The sequence below is a fragment of the Gracilinanus agilis genome, chromosome 4, assembly GCF_016433145.1.
Source record: "Gracilinanus agilis isolate LMUSP501 chromosome 4, AgileGrace, whole genome shotgun sequence".
In the NCBI taxonomy this organism is placed as follows: Eukaryota; Metazoa; Chordata; class Mammalia; order Didelphimorphia; family Didelphidae; genus Gracilinanus; species Gracilinanus agilis.
The window spans coordinates 243,274,487-243,294,913 of record NC_058133.1 but is presented as its reverse complement, the minus strand read 5'-3'; the positions used below and the strand labels follow the sequence as shown (position 1 = coordinate 243,294,913).

At 35.5% G+C, this 20,427-nt stretch overlaps 1 protein-coding gene across 1 annotated transcript in view; it reads left to right on the top strand.

Moving 5' to 3' along the window:
• Positions 1 to 20,427, top strand: part of CDRT1 (CMT1A duplicated region transcript 1) — a 122,642-nt gene that overhangs the window by 29,013 nt on the left and 73,202 nt on the right. Inside the window, exon 2 of the mRNA XM_044672094.1 lies at positions 7,038 to 7,205. Within this exon, the coding sequence (XP_044528029.1) occupies positions 7,038 to 7,205 (168 nt within the window). The remainder of the gene's footprint in view (positions 1 to 7,037; positions 7,206 to 20,427) is intronic.

The following is a 20,427-nucleotide window of genomic DNA, read 5'->3' as shown; positions in this document are numbered from 1 at the left end:
CCTTTTTTGACCTTCCCACTCCCCTGCTCCCCTTGGTTTATCCCTTCTGACTTTCTCAGTAGGGTTAGATAGAGTTTTTTATCCCAATGGATAATAAAGCTACTCTTCCCTCTCCGGGTTGATTACACTCAGAGTAAGGTTTGATTATTACCTCTTAATGCTCTCTTCCTCTCCTTCTTATAATAGTATTTGTCCCCTCTCCCTCCCATGCCCTCTTTGTGTGTAATAGGATATCCTATTTTCTTATTCACTCAAGTTTCTCTTGGTGTCCCTGCTATTCACCCCCTCTTTCCCATCCCCCATGCCATCTTAGATTATTTAGTGTTCCACCCTCACCCTGTGAATTATTCTTCTTATTACTATAATAGTGAATATTATAATAGTAAATAGAGTTCACTACAGAGAATTATACATAACATTTCTCTACATAGGAATACAGATAATTAGATCTCACTGAGGCCCTTAAAAAGGCAAATTTAAAAATTATAAGTTTTCTTTCTTTCCCCTCTGTATCTTATTTACCTTTTCATGTTTCTCTTGATTTTTGTGGTTGGATATCAAACTTTCCATTTAGCCCTGGTCTTTTCTGTGCAAATACCTGGTATTCTTCAATTTTGTTGAATGCCCATACTTTCCCCTGGAAATATATAGTCAATTTTGATGGGTAGTTGATCCGTGGTTGCAGGCCCAGCTCTCTTGCCTTTCTGAATATTGTATTCCAAGCCTTGCGATCTTTTAGTGTGGAGGCTGCCAGATCCTGTGTGATCCTGATTGGTGCTGCTTGATGTTTGAATTGTTTCTTTCTGGCTTCTTGTAAGATTTTTTCTTTTGCTTGGAAACTCTTGAATTTTGCAATTATATTTCTGGGTGTTTTCTTTTCTGGATCGAATGTCGCAGTGTTCTATGAATCCTTTCAATGTCTATATTGCCCTCTTGTTGTAGGACTTTAGGGCAATTTTGCTGGATTATTTCTGTTAGTATGGAGTCCAGGTTTCTATTGATTTCTGATTTTTCTGGAAGACCAATTATTCTCAAATTGTCTCTTCTAGACCGGTTTTCTTGGTCTGTCACTCTCTCATTGAGATATTTCATGTTTCCTTCTATTTTTTCAGTCTTTTGACTTTGTTTTATTTGTTCTTGTTGTCTTGAGAGATCATTAGCTTCTACTTGCTCAATTCTAGCCTTTGGGGATTGATTTTCGGCTATAATCTTTCGGTTTTCGGCTATGATCTTTTGATTTTCGGCTGTAATCTTCTGGTTTTTGGCTGTAATCTTCTGGTTTTCGGCTATGATCTTCTGGTTTTTGGCCATAATCTTCTGGTATTCCTTTTCAAACTGGACATTTCTGGTGTTCAATTTGCTTATCAGTTCATTTGGTTTCTGAGCCTCACTTTCCATTTGCAAGATTCTACCTTTTAAACAGTTATTTTCTTGCCAGATCTCTTCCATTTTCCTCAAAATCTCAGTTTTGAACTCTTCCATAGCTTGTGAGGAGTTTTCCTTATTTGAGGAGGGTCCGGATGCTTGTTTGTTCTCCTCCTCTGTTTGCTTGGTTGTCTGGATTTTCTCTGTGTAAAAGTTGTCGAGTGTTAAAGACTTCTTTTTCTTGTTGTTATTCTTTCCCTTCTGAACTTCCTGAGACTGGGTAGCCATCATTAGCCCAGCAGCTTCTCAGGTTTATCCTCGCGCTCAGGGTCTGTCCGCGGTCAAGCCCCCTGGTGGACCCCCTTGCTTGATCCTCTGCAGGAGGTTTCTTTACAAGTCTCAGGGCGCTGCTTCCACAGTCATATGCCCATCTGCACTGGTTCCCCACTCAGGGTTTCAGAGCTTTAGCTAGTGGCTGTGTCTGCCTCCACCCACGCCTCTGCCCGTGCCTGTGCTCTGAGCCTGTGCTCTGCGCCCTGAGCCCACGCTCTGTGCCCTGCGTCCGTTCTTGGTGCCCTGCTCCCGCGCTCAAATTTTGTGTGCGTTTGTTAGCTTTTTGGGGTCCTAAATCTTGCTGCTCTCAGGAACAGGCCCCGGAGCTGCCAATGACTCGATGGGTGCCCCAAACTTGCTCTATTTCTTTTTAGCTGGCTTCAGTGCTATAGGTGTTGTGTGTGGAGGGGGTGTGGGTGGGGTGGTTGCTCAGCCCGCAATTTAGTGAGAGCTGTTTCACCCCTTTATAGCATGGAAATGCCTCTATTCCATGTACCTTCCACGCTGTGCCCTGTTGTGGGGTTCCTCTGTTCGTCTGGACTTGTTTTTATGTCCCCTTGAGGAGTTTTGTGTGTTTTGGTCAGGAGTGATTAAGAGCTGCTTCTTACTCTGCCGCCATCTTAACCCGGAACCTATAGCATCACTTTTTATGATAGCAAAAAATTTAAACAAAGTAGATACCCATCAGTTAGGAAAAGGCTAAACAAGCTATGGCATGTGAGTACACTGGAATATTACTATGCTACAAAAAATGTTTGTAATGAATACAAAGAAGCATGGAAAGATTTATAAGAACTGATAAAGAATGAAGTAAGCAGAGCCAAGAGTAACTAGAACAATGTAGGGGTATATGGTACATTCAGGGAAGACTAATATCTTTGTTGTGAGTGTTTGCTGAGTCTTTTTCAGTGCTGCTTTCCTCTTGTTTCTAGCTGCCACCTAGCTCTCACCTGTGACTCTGAGAAACTGTAGCATGCACAGCAGCCACACCCTAACAAACCATCTCAGCAGGCTGAGGGTAACGGACAGGCCTCAAATCTATCAATGAGTTAGGAGGGTATCGACATTCAGTCATGTGAAAACTTCTCTCAGAGAAAGGGGCAGATCAGAACAATTTATTCCAATGACCATGAAAGTGTCTGAAGCAGGTGCTATGGAGCACTTGGTTTGAACTTGGTTAGACATCGAAGAAGCCAAGTTCATTCACTGCATCCAGAGCCATAACCTGTTGTCATGACTTTTGTCCTGCCACTGGACTTTGATGAATTTGGAAGAGAGAACAAGACTTACAAATTTGGGCTATACTGTCTAATTTATGCATGAGTCAATGGTCCTCTTTGAGTAAGATGAACAACAATCAACAAAAATGTAAATGGAAAAAATGGCACAACAAGAAAATCAAAAGTAATTGTAATAAAATTATAAAGATCAAATAGGACTCAAAGAGATTGAGAGGATACCTCAAATCTAGCTTTTCATGAAAGTAAAAAGTTCACAGATCCACATATTGTTCCTCTTTTGAATTTTTTCAGCTTATTAATCTATTCTGTAGAGTTCTCCCCTTTTGTTTTTTGTCTTTAAAAATACATTTTGTTATATGTGATGGTTGACTAAAAGGGGAAATGAAAGATATCCTGTAGAAACTATGTTGATATGAAAAAAAAACAAACATGAAAAAAAAGAAGAAAATTGGCCATATTTTCTAGAACCATAGGGATAAGTAGAAAAGGAAATACCCAAAGTCCCTCATGGCCATAGTTCAGACATATTTATATATTCTTTATTGACTGCTCCCTTATTTCCATCCTCCCAATACAACACCCCAACATCCCATTTTAAAGCTATTTCACTATTCCCCTGTGTTGTCAAGAATTCCTGTTCCTCAGGTAACAAACTAGATTTCGTCTTAAACCTTTTCCATTCTCACTCCCTCCATTTTATGATAAGACCTATCTGTGTCATGGAAATATAGCTTCTCTGACTACCCTTTTTAGCACAGGTTGCACTTTAACTCATAACACCTCTCCTCCTAATTCACTGGCTGGAGTTGGAATTGTCTCTTTCAATATCTCCCTCCACCACCATTCAGTAACCTTTCTTACTTTGAAGATTCAATCAAGATTTTGGTAGCCAATTTTTACAGATCTCTAGTATACTGTCCTTGCTTCCTCAATGATTTCAATGCCTGGTTCATAGTCTTTCCTCCTCATCTCTCTCCCATACTAGAATACTTTGCCATATATATTGATACTCTCTCAAACACCATTATCTTACAATTCATCAATTTACTAATTTTCCCCACTTTAGTTACATACAGATCTTGTCATCATCTGTAAATATTCTACATCCATGTTGATGAATAGGGTGAACACACACATAAAATGGAAGCAGATAGGAGAGTGAATTAAAAACCAGAATCCAATAATATACTGTTTACCAGAAACACACTTGAACCATCTGGAATTAAGCCCAGAGAGTTATCAAAGTATAAATATATATAGATATAGATATAAAAGGTATATCCTTGGATTCAGTAATAACACTATTAGGTCTATTTCCCAAGGAGATCAAGGAAAAAGAAAAAGAACATAAATATTATAAAATATTTATAGTAGCTCACTTTGTAGTGGAAAAGAACTGGAAATTGAGGGGATGTCCAACAATTAGGGAATGGTTAAACAAGTTGTGGCATATGATTGTGATGGAATACCATTATCATAAGAAATGATGAACAGATTATTTTTAAAATGTAATTTTTTATTTGAAATTATGAAATGTGAAATGAGAAGGGCCAAGAGAATATTTTTACAGTTAAAGAAATAATGTTTGAAGAATAATTTGGGAATATCCACCTCCAGAAAAAGAACTGATAAATAGAAACATGTAAGACTGGGGCAGCTGGGCAGCTCAGTGGATTGAGAGTCAGGCCTAGAGACAGGAGGTCCTAGGTTCAAATCCGACCTCAGACACTTCCCAGCTGTGTGACCCTGGGCAAGTCACTTGACCCCCATTGCCCACCCGTACCACTCTTCCACCAAGGAGCCAATACACAGAAGTTAAGGGTTTAAAATAGAAAATTTAAAAAATAATAATAATAAAAAGAAACATGTAAGACATAGTTTTATATTTACATTTATTTTCTTGGTCAAATGATGCCTTCTATAGTATGAGAAAGGGAGAGAATGAGAGAGATACTGTAACCTAGCAATTTTAATGTAACTAACAAGCAACTTAATTGGTTAATACAAAAAGAGAACACTTTAAAAAGAGATATATACACAGTAATGCTAAAGGGCTATGAGAGAATCTATCATACTTGAGCTGAAGCAAGAGTAGCGATCATGGTCTCAGACAAAGCAAAAATAGATCTAATTAAAAGATATAAGCAGAGAAACTACATTTTTTCTAAAAACTACCATAGATAATGAAGTAATATCAATACTAAACCATATATGCATCAAGTGGGAGAGCATCCAAATTCTTCAAAGAAAATTAAATGAACTATAGGAAGAACGGGACTATAAAATCATACTAGTGGGGAATTTTAACTTGCTCCTTTTAAAAGTAGATACATCTAATAAAAAATTTATAAGAAAGAAGTTAAAGAAAAAGAAAGTTAAAGATAAAGAATATCAATGGAATAAATGGGGAAAAATATGAAGGAAGGTGGCCAACTTTACCAGATTTCAAACTGTATTATAAAGCAGTAATCATCAAAATAATCTCATATTAGCTAAGAAATGGTGGTAGATCAATGGATTAGATTGAGTACATAATACATAGTAGTAAATGACCATAGTAATATAATTTTAATAAACTCAAAGATCCAAGCTTTTGGGACAAGAACTCACTATTTGACAAAAACTATTGGGAAACTGGAAAACAGTATGACAAAAACTAGGTATAGACCAACATTCACACCATATACCAATATAAAGTCAAGGTGGGGACATGATTTAAACATAAAATGTGATACCATGGAATTAGGGGAGCATGGAATGGAATATTTTACCTGTCAGATCTATGGATAAGAGAAGAATTTATGACTAAACAAGAGATAGAGAACATTATGAGATAGAAATGTATAATTTTCACTATGTTGAATTAAAAACATTGCACAAGTTCAGCTCAGCTAAGATTAGAAGGAAAGCAGAAAACTAGGAAAAATTGTTTGCAACAAGTGTCTCTGATAAAGACCTAATTTCTAGGTATACAAAGAACTACTTTGTATCTATAAATTATGAGTCATTTGTCAGTTGATAAATATTCAAAAGTTGTAAACAGGTAGGTTTCAGAAAAAGAAATCAGAGTGATCTATTGTCATACAAAAAAACTGCTTTAAATCCCTGATTAGAGAAATACAAATTAAAATGACTCTGAGGTACCACTTCATACCTATCATACTGTCTAATATCAGAAAAAAGGGAAAAAAAATGTTGAAGGGGATGTGGGAAATTTGGAACTCTAATGTACTGCTGGTAGAATTATGAACTGAACTGAAGCCATGTCCAAAAGGCTATAAATCAATGCACACCTTTTGACCCAGCAATGGCACTATTACATCTGTATCCCAAAGAGATTTTAAGAAAAAAGGGAAAAGACCTATTTGTTCAAAAATATTTCTAGCAGTTCTTTTATTGTATTAAAGAATTGGAAATTGAGGGTATGTCCACCAACTTGGAAATGGTTGAACAATATCATTGTAATAGAATATTATAAGAATTGCTACAAGAAGTGCTATAAGAAATGACTAACAGGATCCTTTCAGAAAAATCTGGAAGATTTAAATGAACTGATCAAAGTGAAATGAGCATAACCAAGAGAACAACATATATAGTAAAAGTAATATTATATATTGATCAAGTATAAATAGCTATTCTCATCAATCATGATGAAAAATGTTATCCACCTCCAGAAAAAGAACTATATTGCATTTTTGGTCCGTGTTTTCTTTTATAACATAACTAATATGAAAATGTATTTTGCATGATTGCATATGTATAACTTATATCAAATTGCTTGCCATCTCTGAGAAGGGAAGCAAAGGAAGAGAATTTGGAACTCAGAATTAAAAAAAAAACAAATGTTAAAAATTGTTGTTAAACATAATTTGGAAAAAATATTATTCAATATTAACAATTAAGAAAAAGATTTACAAGTGTATTGGAGACTTATCTGACTGAAGTGACTTAAGTAGAAATATGAAAAGTAGAGCTAAAACTGTATTAGTGCAGGATGGTACCAGAAAAGCTTATAGAGGCTCAGATGAGTAGTATTATTCAGAGAAACTATTCATTGTTATAATATGACATTAACTTAGCTTTTGTGTTCTCTTTCAGCGTCCTTAGAAGAGGTCTCAGAAGTTTCATTATTTCCAGAGAGCCTTAAGGAAGCCTTTTACAACTATGAGATCCCCTACTCTAGACCGCATGCCTATTCTTTTTCCAGAGTCTCAGGAAGCCCAGGCTTATTAGATGTCAAGCACCAGGAAGACTACCACACTGGTGGTGAGATGCATATATCAGAGAAAATGAATACACAAGACTTTTGGGAAAGCCACTGGAGTTCAAGAGAGCTCAGAGGGCATGAACTTCCCCATGAGGAGACTTCTCAAGGGTGGGAGATGAGAGGAGATTTTGAATAGAAATAGAGAAAACAAGGAAATATACATAACAGAAACACTAAAGGAAATAATATCTAGAAGGGCCCATTTTTCACCATTGCCACCAATCACACAGACCTTTCTATTTCTTTATGGTAGGACAGTTTATCTATTACTAGATTTTAATTATTCACTGGATATTTGCTGACCTCCTACTATGTATGTGCTCAGTAATGTGAAATATGAGGATACAAAAGAGGTATGAAGCATGGTTCTAACTTTCAAAGAACTTAAAGTCTAGTTGTAAATGTAGGACTTTGATAATGAAATAGTAATTCTATGTCAAATATTTAGGTGTTTCCTAGAGGTAGAATTGATTGCAGTATATGTTACAAATTTTTGTTCATTTTTTTTAATGTGGGAAAATAGTTCTAAAATTGGTGCAGTTTTAAGAAACTACTATATTCACCATTACTATGTACAATGTATGTGAGTACTATAGTAATTAATAATACAGTAATTAATCTCATTTGGTTCTCAAGCACTAGAAATCTCTGTAGAAAGAAATCCAAGTGGAGCTATTTTTCTCTGAGGGTCATCAGAGCTTGAGAACTTTACTTCAAAACTTCAAACTTATTAGGCATAATGGATGAGGAGATACATGACAGTGGAGTCAGGGAGACCTGGCTTAAAGTCCAGCTTCAGAAACATACCAGGTATATGATCATGCACAAGTTACTTAATCTCTCAGTGTTCCACGAAACTCTATTAAGATCATATATTAATTGGCTATCTTCAGCAATATAGGAAATTTCCAAATAGTAATTCCTTATTCTGCAGAAATCATAGTTATGAATCAATAAAGCTCATGATTGTAGCTTGGTGTGAATATGAATAAATAGAATGAGTTAGCAGCTAAGGGGAATTCATAACTGATAGTCTTGGGAAAGTGATCACATTTTTTTTTGCAGGAAAATAGCAGACTGGATAACAGGTTCATTGACCTGAAATTCTTGTTGTACCTCAAGCCTGTCTGACAGAAACTTTTATAAGAATATGTATTTGGTTTTAAAGTTTGTACTATTTACAAAAATTCTACTTCTTTTCACTATTTATTCATCAGTTCATTCAATTAGCAAACATTATAGGTACCTATTGTGTTCAGAGCACTGAGATACCAGAGAAAACAAAATTTAGATAAAATATGATTTCTGTCCTCTTGGTTCTTACATATAAGAAAGATGGCAAGAACCAATAGCAGATAACTATAATATGCAATATTAGATGACATATGACTTAGAAAATCTCAAAATAACGTGCTTTGGGAAGTTCAGAGTGAAAAATATCACTACTGACAGGAAGACTAAGAAGGGCTTCATGGAGGTAGTGGCATTTAAGTTGTGATTTAAAGGTTGGATAGAATTCAATAGGAAAAGTAAGAAAGAGAGGAAGTTACATCCATTGGGAACACTATGAGCAAAGACATAGAGATCAATTTGGCTAAAGTACAGACTATATGGATTATACTAATATGAATTAAATCTGGAAAGATAAGATTGTCCTAGATTGTGGAGGATCTCAAATGCTAGACCTCAAAGGAATTCAAAGAAGAGAAAAAATAAAAGCTTGTTAATTGAAAAAAAAAATTTAATGGCATTTAAGCCTACTCAACAAGCAACAAGTAACCACTAAATATTTCTCAACAGGAGAGCTATATGATCAGATAAAGAAGTTAGTTTTTAACCTTGGTATGAAGGCTATGATAGAAGAAGGAAAGAATAATGGCAATGAGACTTTCTACAAAAGTCCAGTGATGGAACTAACTCTTTAAAGAGGAGGCCAAAGGAAAGGAAATGCTCATCTGTCAGTCTGTTTCTAAGGCAACTCTTTCCAAGTTTCATTGTATTGTATACTACTCATTGTGTTCATCAGGTTAGGAATAATGTCCCGTGGCCTTATAGAACATTTCAGGGGTCTGCATCTGGCCTGTGGGCCATAGTTTGTCCATCACTAGACTCTAGGTGAATGGCAACAAAGGAATCTACTAAGATAGTAGGAGTTGGAAATGAAGATAGATTTGAGAGACATATGTGTAGAGACTGAATCAGAAGTACCTAGTCATTAAATATAAGAAATAAGGAAAAGAAGAGGCAAAGATAATATCAAGGTTTTGCAAATGAGAAAGGAAAAATTGAAATTATAAGGAACAGGCTTATGGATAAAGATAATAAATAAGCTTGGTTTTGACTGTGTTCAATGTAAAGTGTCAATGGAATATCTAGACTGATTACAGACTTATAAAATATCAGTTGGGAGACTTTGCAAAGACCTTCTAGTCTAACTTGCATTTGATTAAAGTAGGCAACGAGGAGACTAAACTATCACTCTTTGCAGATGATATAATGGTCTACTTAAAGAATCCTAGAGAATCAACTGAAAAGCTAGTAGAAATAATCAACAACTTTAGCAAAGTTGCAGGATACAAAATAAACCCACATAAATCATCAGCATTTCTATACATTTCCAATACAACTCAGCAGCGAGTTAAAAAGAGAAATCCCATTTAAAATCACCCTAGACAACATAAAATATTTAGGAATCTATTTGCCAAGACAAACACAGAAATTATATGAACACAATTACAAAACACTTTCCACACAATTAAAACTAGTTCTAAATAATTGGAAAAAGCATTAATTGCTCATGGGTAGGATGACTTAATAATAATAATGAGTTCTTAATAATAATTAATAATGAGTGAATTAATTAATGATTAATAATGAGTTAATAATAATAATAATAATAATGACAATCCTACCCAAATTAATTTACTTATTCAGTGTCATACCAATCAAACTACCAAGAAACTTTTCTACTGAATTAGAAAAAAATTATAACAAAGTTCATTTGGAAGAACAAAAGATCAAGAATATCAAGGGAAATAATGAAAAAAGTGAAGGGTGGGGGCCTAGCAGTACCAGGTCTTAAACTGTACTATAAAGTAGTGATCATAAAATCAATATGGTACTGGCTAAGAGACAGAAGGGAGGATCAATGGAATATACTTGGGGTAAATGTCCTCAGCAAGAGAGTGTACAATAAACCCAAAGATCCCAGCTTTTGGGATAAGAACCCACTATTTGACAAAAACTGGTGGGAAAATTGGAAAACAGTATGGGAGAGATTAGGTTTAAATCAACATCTCAAACCCTACACCAAGATAAATTTAGAAATGGGTAATTGACTTAAATATAAAGAAGGAAACTATAAGTAAATTAGGTGACCATAGAATAATATGTGAGATCTATGGGAAAGGAAAGAATTTAGCACCAAGCAAGATATAGAGAATATCACAAAATATAAAATGAATAATTTTGACTACATTAAATTAAAAGGGTTTTGTATAAACAAAACCAATGCATCCAAAATTAGAAGGGAAATAACAAATTGGGGGAAAAATCTTTATAACAAAAACCTCTGACAAAGGTTTAGTTTCTCAAATATACAAGGACCTAAATCAATTGTACAAAAAAAATCAGGCCTTTCCCCAAATAATAAATGGACAAGGAACATGAATAGGCAGTTTTCAGATAAAGAAATCAAAACTATTAATAAGCATGTGAAAAAGTGTTCTAAATTTCTTATAATTAGAGAAATGCAAATCAAAACAACTCTCAAGTACCACCTCATGCCTAGCAGATTAGCCATTATGACAGCAAAGGAAAGTAATAAATGTTGGAGGGGATGTGGCAAAATTGGGACACTAATGTTTTGATGCTAGTGTGGTAAATTAATCCAACTGTTCTGGAAGGCAATTTGGAATTATGCCCAAAGGGCTTTAAAAGACTGTCTGCCCTTTGATCCAGTCATACCACTGCTGGGTTTATACCAAAGAGATCATAGGGAAAAGACTTGTATAAAAATATTTATAGGTGCACTCTTTGTAGTGGCAAAAAAATTGGAAAATGAGGAAATATCCTTTGATTGGGAAATGGCTGAACAAATTGTGGTGTCTGTTGGTGATGGAATACTATTGTGCTAAAAGGAATAATGAACTGAAGCAATTCCATATGAACTGGAATGACCTCCAGGAATTGATGCAGAGTGAAAGGAGCAGAACCAGGAGAACATTATACACAAAGATTGATTCACTGGCACAATTTAACATAATGGACTTCTCTACTAGCAGCAATGCGATGATCCAGGACAATTCTGAGGGACTTATGAGAAAGAACGCTATCCATATCCAGAGAAATAATTGTGGGAGTTGAAATGCAGAACAAAAACAAATGATTGATAACATGGTTTGATGGGGATGTGATTGGAGATATTGAATTTAAATGATCATTGCTATTGCAAATAGTAACAATAAGGAAATGGGTTTTGAACAATGATACAGATAAAACCCAGTGGAATTGCTTGATGGCTCCAGAAGGGGGAAGGAGGAAGAGGAGGAAAAGAACATGAATCATGTAACCATGGAAAAATATTCTTAATTAATTAATTAATTGGATTAAAATATTTTATCTACCCCTATATTGTAATATTTTCTGTAGATGTTACAGATAGTAATATTTTCAATCAACAAATGTGTTTAAACATCTACTATGTGTGCTAGAAATTGTGCTAAGCAATGGAGATAAGAAAGGAAGCAAATAACAGTCCCTGCCTTGAATTTATAGTCCAATGGAGGAAGAAACATGTAAACAAATATGTATAAATAAACTGTATATAGCAGTGATGGGCAAACTTCGGCCTGCGGACCAGATTGGGGGGAGGGGGAGGCTGAAATATTCTATCCCACTGCCTGACATTATTCCCAATCTGACGAATACAATGAGTAGAATACAATACAATGAAACTTGGAAAGAGTTGCCTTAGAAACAGACTGACAGATGAGCATTTCCTTTCCTTTGGCCCCCTCTTTAAAAAGTTTACCCTTCACTGGTAAATAAGAATTAATTAACAAAGGGAAGCGCTACAAATAAGAAGGATTGGGAAAAGGTTTCCTATAAAAGATGGGTCTTTATGTGAGACATAAAGGAAATCAAGGAGTCGGGCCAGTAGGTGGAGATGAGGGGGAGCATTCCAAATATGGGGGATAGCCAGAAATAAATGCCTGGAGCTGAGAGATGGAGTATTTTGTTTATAGAACAGTCAGAGGCCAGTGTCATCGAATTGAAGAGTACATACTGGGGAATAATCTATAAAAAGACCAGAAAGCTAGGCAAGGATTAGGTTATGAAGAGCTTTGAATGCAAACAATATTTTGTATTTTATTTTGTAGGAAATAGAGAGCTCCTGGAGTTTCCTGAGTAGGGGGAAGTGACATGAATCAGTCATACATTTAGGAAAATCATTTTAGTAACTGGATAGAGGAAGAATTAGAGTAGAGAGGAACTTGTGGCAGGCAGATTCACCAGCAGGTTATTGCCATAGTCCAGGAGTGAAATGATGAGGACCTCCACAATAGTGATGGCAACGTCAGAGTAGAGAAGAGTACATATTTGAGAGATTCTGCAAAGGTGAAAATGACAAACATTAGCAACAGATTGGATATGGATATGGATATTGGATAAGAAATAGTGATGAGTCAAGGATGATGCCTAGGTTGTGAGTCTGAGGGACTAGGACTGGGAGGAGAGAAAAATAATATGGAGGTGGAGAAAATTAAGGGGAAGGATAATAAATTTGATATTGCACCTATTGCGTTTAAGATATCCACTTGCTATACAATTCAAGATGCTTGAAAAGCAGTTGGAGATGTGAGCCTAAAAGAAGGCAGAGAGGTAAGGGCAGGATTTAATTAAAATAATTTAATTAATCTATGCTAATGATTCTCAAATCTATTGAATCATTAGCATAAAGATGTTAATTAAATCCATAGGAACACATATTTCACCAAATTAAATAGCATGGAAAAAGAAGAGGATAGGATAAGACAGAACTCTGTTGGATACTTATACTTAGAAGGTGTGATCTGGATAAAAGTCCAGCAAGGAGATTAAAGAGTAGTGGTCAGATAAGTAGAAGGAAATCAAGAGAGAATATTGTCTTGAAAACCTTGAGAGGAGAGAGCATAAAAGGGAAAAAGGTGATCAGTAGTTTCAAAGGTTGCCGAAGGATCTAGGAAAAGGAAAATAAGAATTGAGAAAAGGCAACAAAAAGATAGTTGATAATTTTGGATAAAGCAATTTGGGTAAAATAATGAGATCAGAAGCTGAATTGTTGAGTTAAAAAAAAATGAGAGGAGAATAAGTGAAAAATTGTTATTTTGATCCTCATCAAGAATAAAAGCAGGGGCAGCTGGGTAGCTCAGTGGATTGAGAGCCAGGCCTAGAGACAGGAGGTCCTAGGTTCAAATCCGGCCTCAGACACTTCCCAGCTGTGTGACCCTGGGCAAGTCACTTGACCCCCATTACCTACCCTTACCAATCTTCCACCTATAAGTCAATACACAGAAGTTAAGGGTTTAAAAAAAAAAAAGAATAAAAGCAACGACCACTACCCTGTGAATATTTATCTATTCCTGGTTAAAAAAATTTTTTTTTACTTAAGAGATGTATTTAGTCAAAATTTTGTTATGTATTATCTAAGGATAACTGTATGATTTTTGTTTCTTATTGTTAATATGTTCTATTATGTTTATGGCTTTCCTAATATGGAAATGATTCTATATCTTTGGCATAAATCAAATCTGTTCATATAATGTGTTGTTATAATTTCTTTACTAATAGGTTATTTCCAATTTTTGCATCAAATTTCATTAGAGATATTGATCTACAGTTGACTTTTTCTGCTTTGTTTCTCCTTCATTATCCGAATTGTGTTTGTTTTACATAAGATATTTAGCACGATCTGTTCTTTCTCTATTTTTGCATACGATTATGTGTAACGTAGTCTTTCCTTAGAGAAATTGTAAAATTGCTAAATTAAAATTGTAAAAATTCTCTGGGAGAAGCCAATTTCAGGCCAGAATAATTCAGAGATTGTTATAATGGAGAAGTGTAATAATGTCATTTTCAAAAAAACAAAAAAACAAAACTGATGACTAAGTACTTGTTGAACCAGAATTGAGCATACGTATATCCAAAAAGGGACAAACCACCCATATGAAACTTTTGTTCATGGCTTAATGAATGACTATTTTGAGTTTCAGAAACTACCATGTGGGAGAGGTCACATTCTTCCACTTGAATTATGGACACTTGAAGTGTCCACTAGGGAGTTTGCTTCTTCAAGAATCATAATGACATAAAAAGGTCTTGGCGTGACTGGTGTAATGGGGATAATTTGAGGAAAGGTGTTTGGGATAAGGGAATTTGAAAGGAGGTTGTCAGAGATTTGCTAAATGGGTAATCTAGGTTACAGGTAGGCTGGGATTAAGGAGATTCAGGATATAATAGGACTGATGTCAGGAGTATAACACAGAAGGAAAACAGATCTTCAGGGAGAGGAGAAATTAAACTAAATAGACAAAACAGCAGGCTTTACAGACTGGGACTTAGACTCAAACACAGGCTGAGGGAAATAGACTAAGCTGAAATTAACAAACAGAGTTTAGTTAATTTCACAGGAAGGGACTTGTTTTGAAGTTACACCTTCCTCCAAGATGGATACCCCGGCTTCCCTTCAAGCCCAGAATATGTTGGTTCTTTCCCTCTTCTTCCCTCTCTTAATAACTAAGAGACAAATTATACTAATAGGTCTGTTGAAACACAAAAGGGTTTATTATCTTTAAAGGATGATTTGTCAGGAAAGTGGATTGAGGAAAGCCCTAACAGTTGTCTCAGGAACTTCAGGTGGGGGAAGGGAGGCAGAGATGAAGTCTGAGTAAGGACCTGCCTTAACTTGAGCTTACAAAATGCTATTGATATCTAAAGGGAATAAATGATGACTAACTAGTTTCTTTATATCTAATACTGTCAAATAACAATTAACCCTTCACAGATTTTGAACTCCTCTCTAATTACTCTCCTTATTAACTCCACAGACATATAAGGTAAGGGAGGGAAGGTAGGAAATAATATTGGGAAGGAAGATATAAAGAGTTTATCCAAAATAACAATTTCTTAAATAAATATTTCAAAGCTAGGCTAAATTTCAATACTACAGATAGGTAAGGAAGCAGCTCAGTTGGTTAGACAACCTCTCTCCACGGGAGACTCAAACCAACTATCTTTTCCCTCAAGATTCCAAACCCCCAACTGCTTTTTGAACTCAGCCAAAGCTTGAAAAAACTATATGACCCCCTCTCTCTATACTACACTGGAACATGAATTTCAAAATGGTTACATACAATTTTGTAATTGGGCAACCATCTGATAAAGGAAGTTTCTATGATTGGCTTTAGGGGCATTCAAAAAGACTTGTCAGTATCAGCCATAACTTCTTTTGCTTTACGTACTCTTTTGCTTTACTCACTTTTGAGGGATCTTGGTGACTCTTTTTGTTCATAGTGTCCAATGAGAGACCATGTGATGAGGGAAAATACCTTAGGCCTTTTTTCCTTCTGAGGCATAGCCTCAAAAACCTTGAACTTTTGTCTTTTTGTTGGGTCATTTCTATTCTAGGTGAAGGGAATGGAGTCTCTGACCTTGGGATTTTTGTAAAGTAGGGACAGTAAACCACAGGAATCCTGGAGTCAGAGTCCAGCTTAGTTGTTAAGTTCAGGTCCATATCAAAACCCTGAGGAACAAGGAAAGACCTTATATAGGACATCTGGGAATACAACCCAGAGATAAATGAACAGGAAATCATTTGGCAATCATGTTACATCTGGACATGAACATGGTAGGATTATGTAAGAACTATGGCAGAACTGGATATACACTTAGAAGCACTAGATAGGAATAGAGGTAAGTTTTGGGTTTACTCCTTTAAAGAGAGGTGATATTGGAGAGTCTTTGAGATGTTGGGGTGAGAATGTTTGTGTCTTTCTCTTGCTATATTTCTGAAGTAAATATCCCTTAGTAAAAATTAATCAATTTAAGTGGCCAAATGCATCTGAGATACTAGTCACAATCCCTCTAGTAATGGAGTAACAAATGTAGTGGAGTATAGATAGTGGTAGAAATTAAATATTTCAGTGTTTTCTCCTCCCTTAGAACTCCAGAAAGAAGAAAGGATAAATTATCAGAAGAATCAGAGTGGAGCACTGGGGTTATTCCTCTCTCACTAAAGGTGTCCTTTCAGTAAACTTCATGAGGATTCTGGGAAAGGAGTCTTTCAGAGTCAGGAGTAAGGATACTCTCATTTACCACATATATTCTCTATATGTACACATAAATAACTTTGTACTTGAAACCTGAGTCAATTGGACCTATCTTCTGTGTGCTAGGGGACCATATACTGCTCACTTGAGAGGGATGTTTTCTACTTCATATCATATCTTCTGAGTTAAGATTGATAATGAGGAGTACACTATTTGGAACCCAAGAGAAACAGTATTAGAAACTCCAGGCCCCAAGTGTTATAACTACTATTATTAGAACAGGAGGATGTCTTCAGAAAAGCCTGAGAAGATTTGATTGAACTGTTGCCCACAGTGAAAAGAACAGAACCAATAGAACAGTTTATACAGCAATAGCTGTGTTTTAAAGATAATCAACTTTGTTAACTTTTATTCCCCCCCCCAAATTATATGTAAAGACAGTTTCCAACCTTTTCCAAAGAATATTGAGTCTTGAATTCTCTCCTTCCATCTCTCTCTACCCCTCCAACCTCACTCCTTGAGATGGTAAGCAAAAAAGATAATCAACTTTGAAAGACTTAGTTTGATCAACACAATGATAAGTTAGGGAAATAGTCACAGAGAGGATACTATGTATATAATATTGATATTAGTTACTCTTTGAGTGCTTGATTTGGCAGCACATATACTAAAATTGTTCTTTGAATTTTTCTTTCCCTGTGGAAGTTCCTTTCCCCCTACTCTCTGAGAATGGGTTATTTAAATTCTCTATTTCTTGTTCTGTTTATCTTGGCATTGTATATAATATTTATCAATTTAAAACACTTTTCTATTTTATTTATGCTATCAGATCATTTTTTCCATATAACTAATTGGATAAAAATGTCTAATAATTTTCTTTATTTTTCCTCATTTGTTGTGAATTTTTTTCATTTTTTACATAGACATTTGTTTATCTTCTTTTAAAAATTTTATTGTTTTTATTTTTTAACAATTCCTAGTTTTATCATATATTTTCTCAATTTTTAAAAACTTCTTTGATGTTCATAATTTCTATTTTTCTTCTTGGTTGTTTTTTTAATTTGTTGTTGACACCAGTTTTTATTATTTAATAGTCAGTAAATGATATGCTTAATATCATTTTTTCATGTTTGTTTATGTGGGTTTTATGCCCAAACACATGTTCAAGTTTTGTAGAGTTGCGATGCTTAGCTGAGAATATTATATTCCTTTGAATTTCCAGTAAGTAATTGCCAGTGTCCCAAAAGTCATCCCTTCTTCTCTCCTTCCCAGAATTCCATCACATATAATAAATAGTATTTTAAAGGAAAAAATAGAGGGAAAAAGTCAGCACAATTGATGAATACATTGAAAAAGTTAAAAAACATCTGATGCACAACTTATTGATTTCCTGCCTTTGCGAGGTAGAGAATGTCCTCACATAGTCTTATTTTAAAGTTGTACTTGATCGTTGTAATTTTTCTAACTTCACTTTTTGTGGAAGACTGATTGGAGAAATAGGGTCTGGATAGGGCCTGTTATCTGGATCCCCTACGTGACCAATCCAGGCTGAGGCAGTCTTTGTGTTTGGTCCTGGTCACCTGAGCCCTGAAAAGCTTTGGTACCAGTAGGTTGGTTAATCCAAAATCAACTTGACCCCTCCAGGAGGCTACTGGAAGTCATTTAGAGAAATAGAGTCTGTAATAGATATTTTATCTGGATCCCATTACAAAATCATTGGCAAGTAAAACTGTGTGTATGATTTTTTCTGCACTGCATGTCAGGACACAGACAGAATGGGCCATCTAAGGTAAAAATCTGAGACTCCTCTTTTGACTCATTTTCAGATCCCCACATTTTCTTAATATTCTTATTGGAAAGCTTTGAGTCCTTAGCAGACCAGCAGCTACTGAGTTAACAATTTCTCTCCTTGATAATTAAGAAGCCTGAACTCCCAAAAGATATATTACTTAGATAATCAGGCTGGACACAGACAAAGCTAGACAAGACTTTATCTGACCAGGTGCCATCCTGTAAATGAAGAGGACAGGACTCGATTAGTAAAAATCTCTATGAAATATATTTCTGCTCCCAGAATTAACCCCCTACTAATTGGTGGTTAGAATTTGGCCTTTGACCCTGGACCTATCTCTCTACTTTTTAGACTTTAATGGGTTTTTGTATGATTTGTGACCCCTTCACAGCTGTGATTCTTTCTCTGTGCTCTTTGTGTGAAACCAGTATATAACAAACTCAAAACTCCATAGCAGTTGGAGCAGCTATGGGCTAACCACTAGTCTGGCTGTTCTCAGTTTTCTGTTTCTGGTCTTTTCAATCCAACGCCACTAAACGCCACTCAGGACCCCCCAAAATATAGAGCTGGTTCTCTATAACTTTTTAGTTTTTATGTTTAATTGTTCTTTCCACTTACATTGCTGTAGTTATTGTGTATATTGTTTTCTTAGTTTTGCTTACTTCATTCTCTATCGCTTCATATAGATCTTTCCATGCTTCTCTGTATGTAGCATAGTAATATTCAATTATATTGATGTATCACAATTTATTTAGCTTCAACAAGCTACACAATTTGTTTTTTCTCCATCAATGGGCATCTATTTTGTTTCCATTTGCTTACAATCACAAAAAGTGCTGCCATAAATATTTAAGTGTAGATGGGGATTTTCTTATCAATAGTTCACTGGAGTATAAGTCTAATAATAGAGCTTCTTAAGCCAATCTAGACTCATTCTTCTTTTAACTTATTGGATGACCTCTTTCTTAATGCCACCCATGGAATTTTATTTTTATAGAAATTAGAACAATTTGGACTTTGTGTTCACAAAAGAGTTTGTACTGTCAAAAACAGAAACATCAGGCATTCTATTGAGGCCACAGCAAAATCCCCTTTTCCATCTATATGTGCTAGAATGGAAATCCTCTGTCCTCTATTACTCTTTTTGGTAACTTTCATGACTGATTCTCAAGATGAAATGTAACTTTCTGCCCAAGTCCCAATGTAAAAAGAACACAGCTATCCTCTGTAAAAAGTTCTCAAATAGACTCCACTTTGCACATTTTCCTTTCTCTTCTAATCTATTCCACTACTAGATTTTATGATTCATGATTTTCCTCCCCCTTTTCCCTCCCCCCTCCCAGAGCTAACAAATAATTCCACTGGGTTCTACATGTATCATTGTTTAAAACCTATTTCAATATTATTCATATTTGCAGTAGAGTGATGTTTTAATGTCAAAACTCCAATCATATCCCTATTGAACCATGTGACAGATCATATGTTTTTCTTCTGTATTTCTGCTCCTCAAGTTCTTTCTCTCAGTGTGGATAGCATTCTTTCTCATAAGTCCTTTGGTGTTGTCCTGGATTGCATTGCAGCTAGTAGAAAAGTCTATTACATTTGATTGATCAGTTTTTGTGTACAGTGTTCTCCTGGTTCTGCTCCTTTCACTCTGCATCAATTCCTGGAGGTCTTTCCAGTTCACATAGAAATCTTCTAGTTCATCATTCCTGTCAGTGAAATAGTATTTCATCACCATCAGATACCATAATTTGTTCAGCCATTCCCCAATCGAAGAGCATCCTCTCATGTTCCAATTTTATGCCACCACAAAGAGCCCAGCTATAAATATTTTTGTACAAGTATTTTTCCTTATTATCTCTTTGGGGTACAAACCCAGCAGTGATATACCTAGATCAAAGGGCAATCAGTCTTTTAAAGCCCTTTGGACATAGTTCCAAATCGCCTTCCAGAATGGTTGAATCAACTCCACCAACAGTGTATTAGTGTCCCAATTTTGCCACATCCCATCTCCAACATTTATTATTTTCCTTTGCTGTCATTTTAGCCAATGTGCTAAGTGTGAGGTGGTACCTCAGAGTTGTTTGATTTGAATCTTTCTAATTATAAGAGATTTCA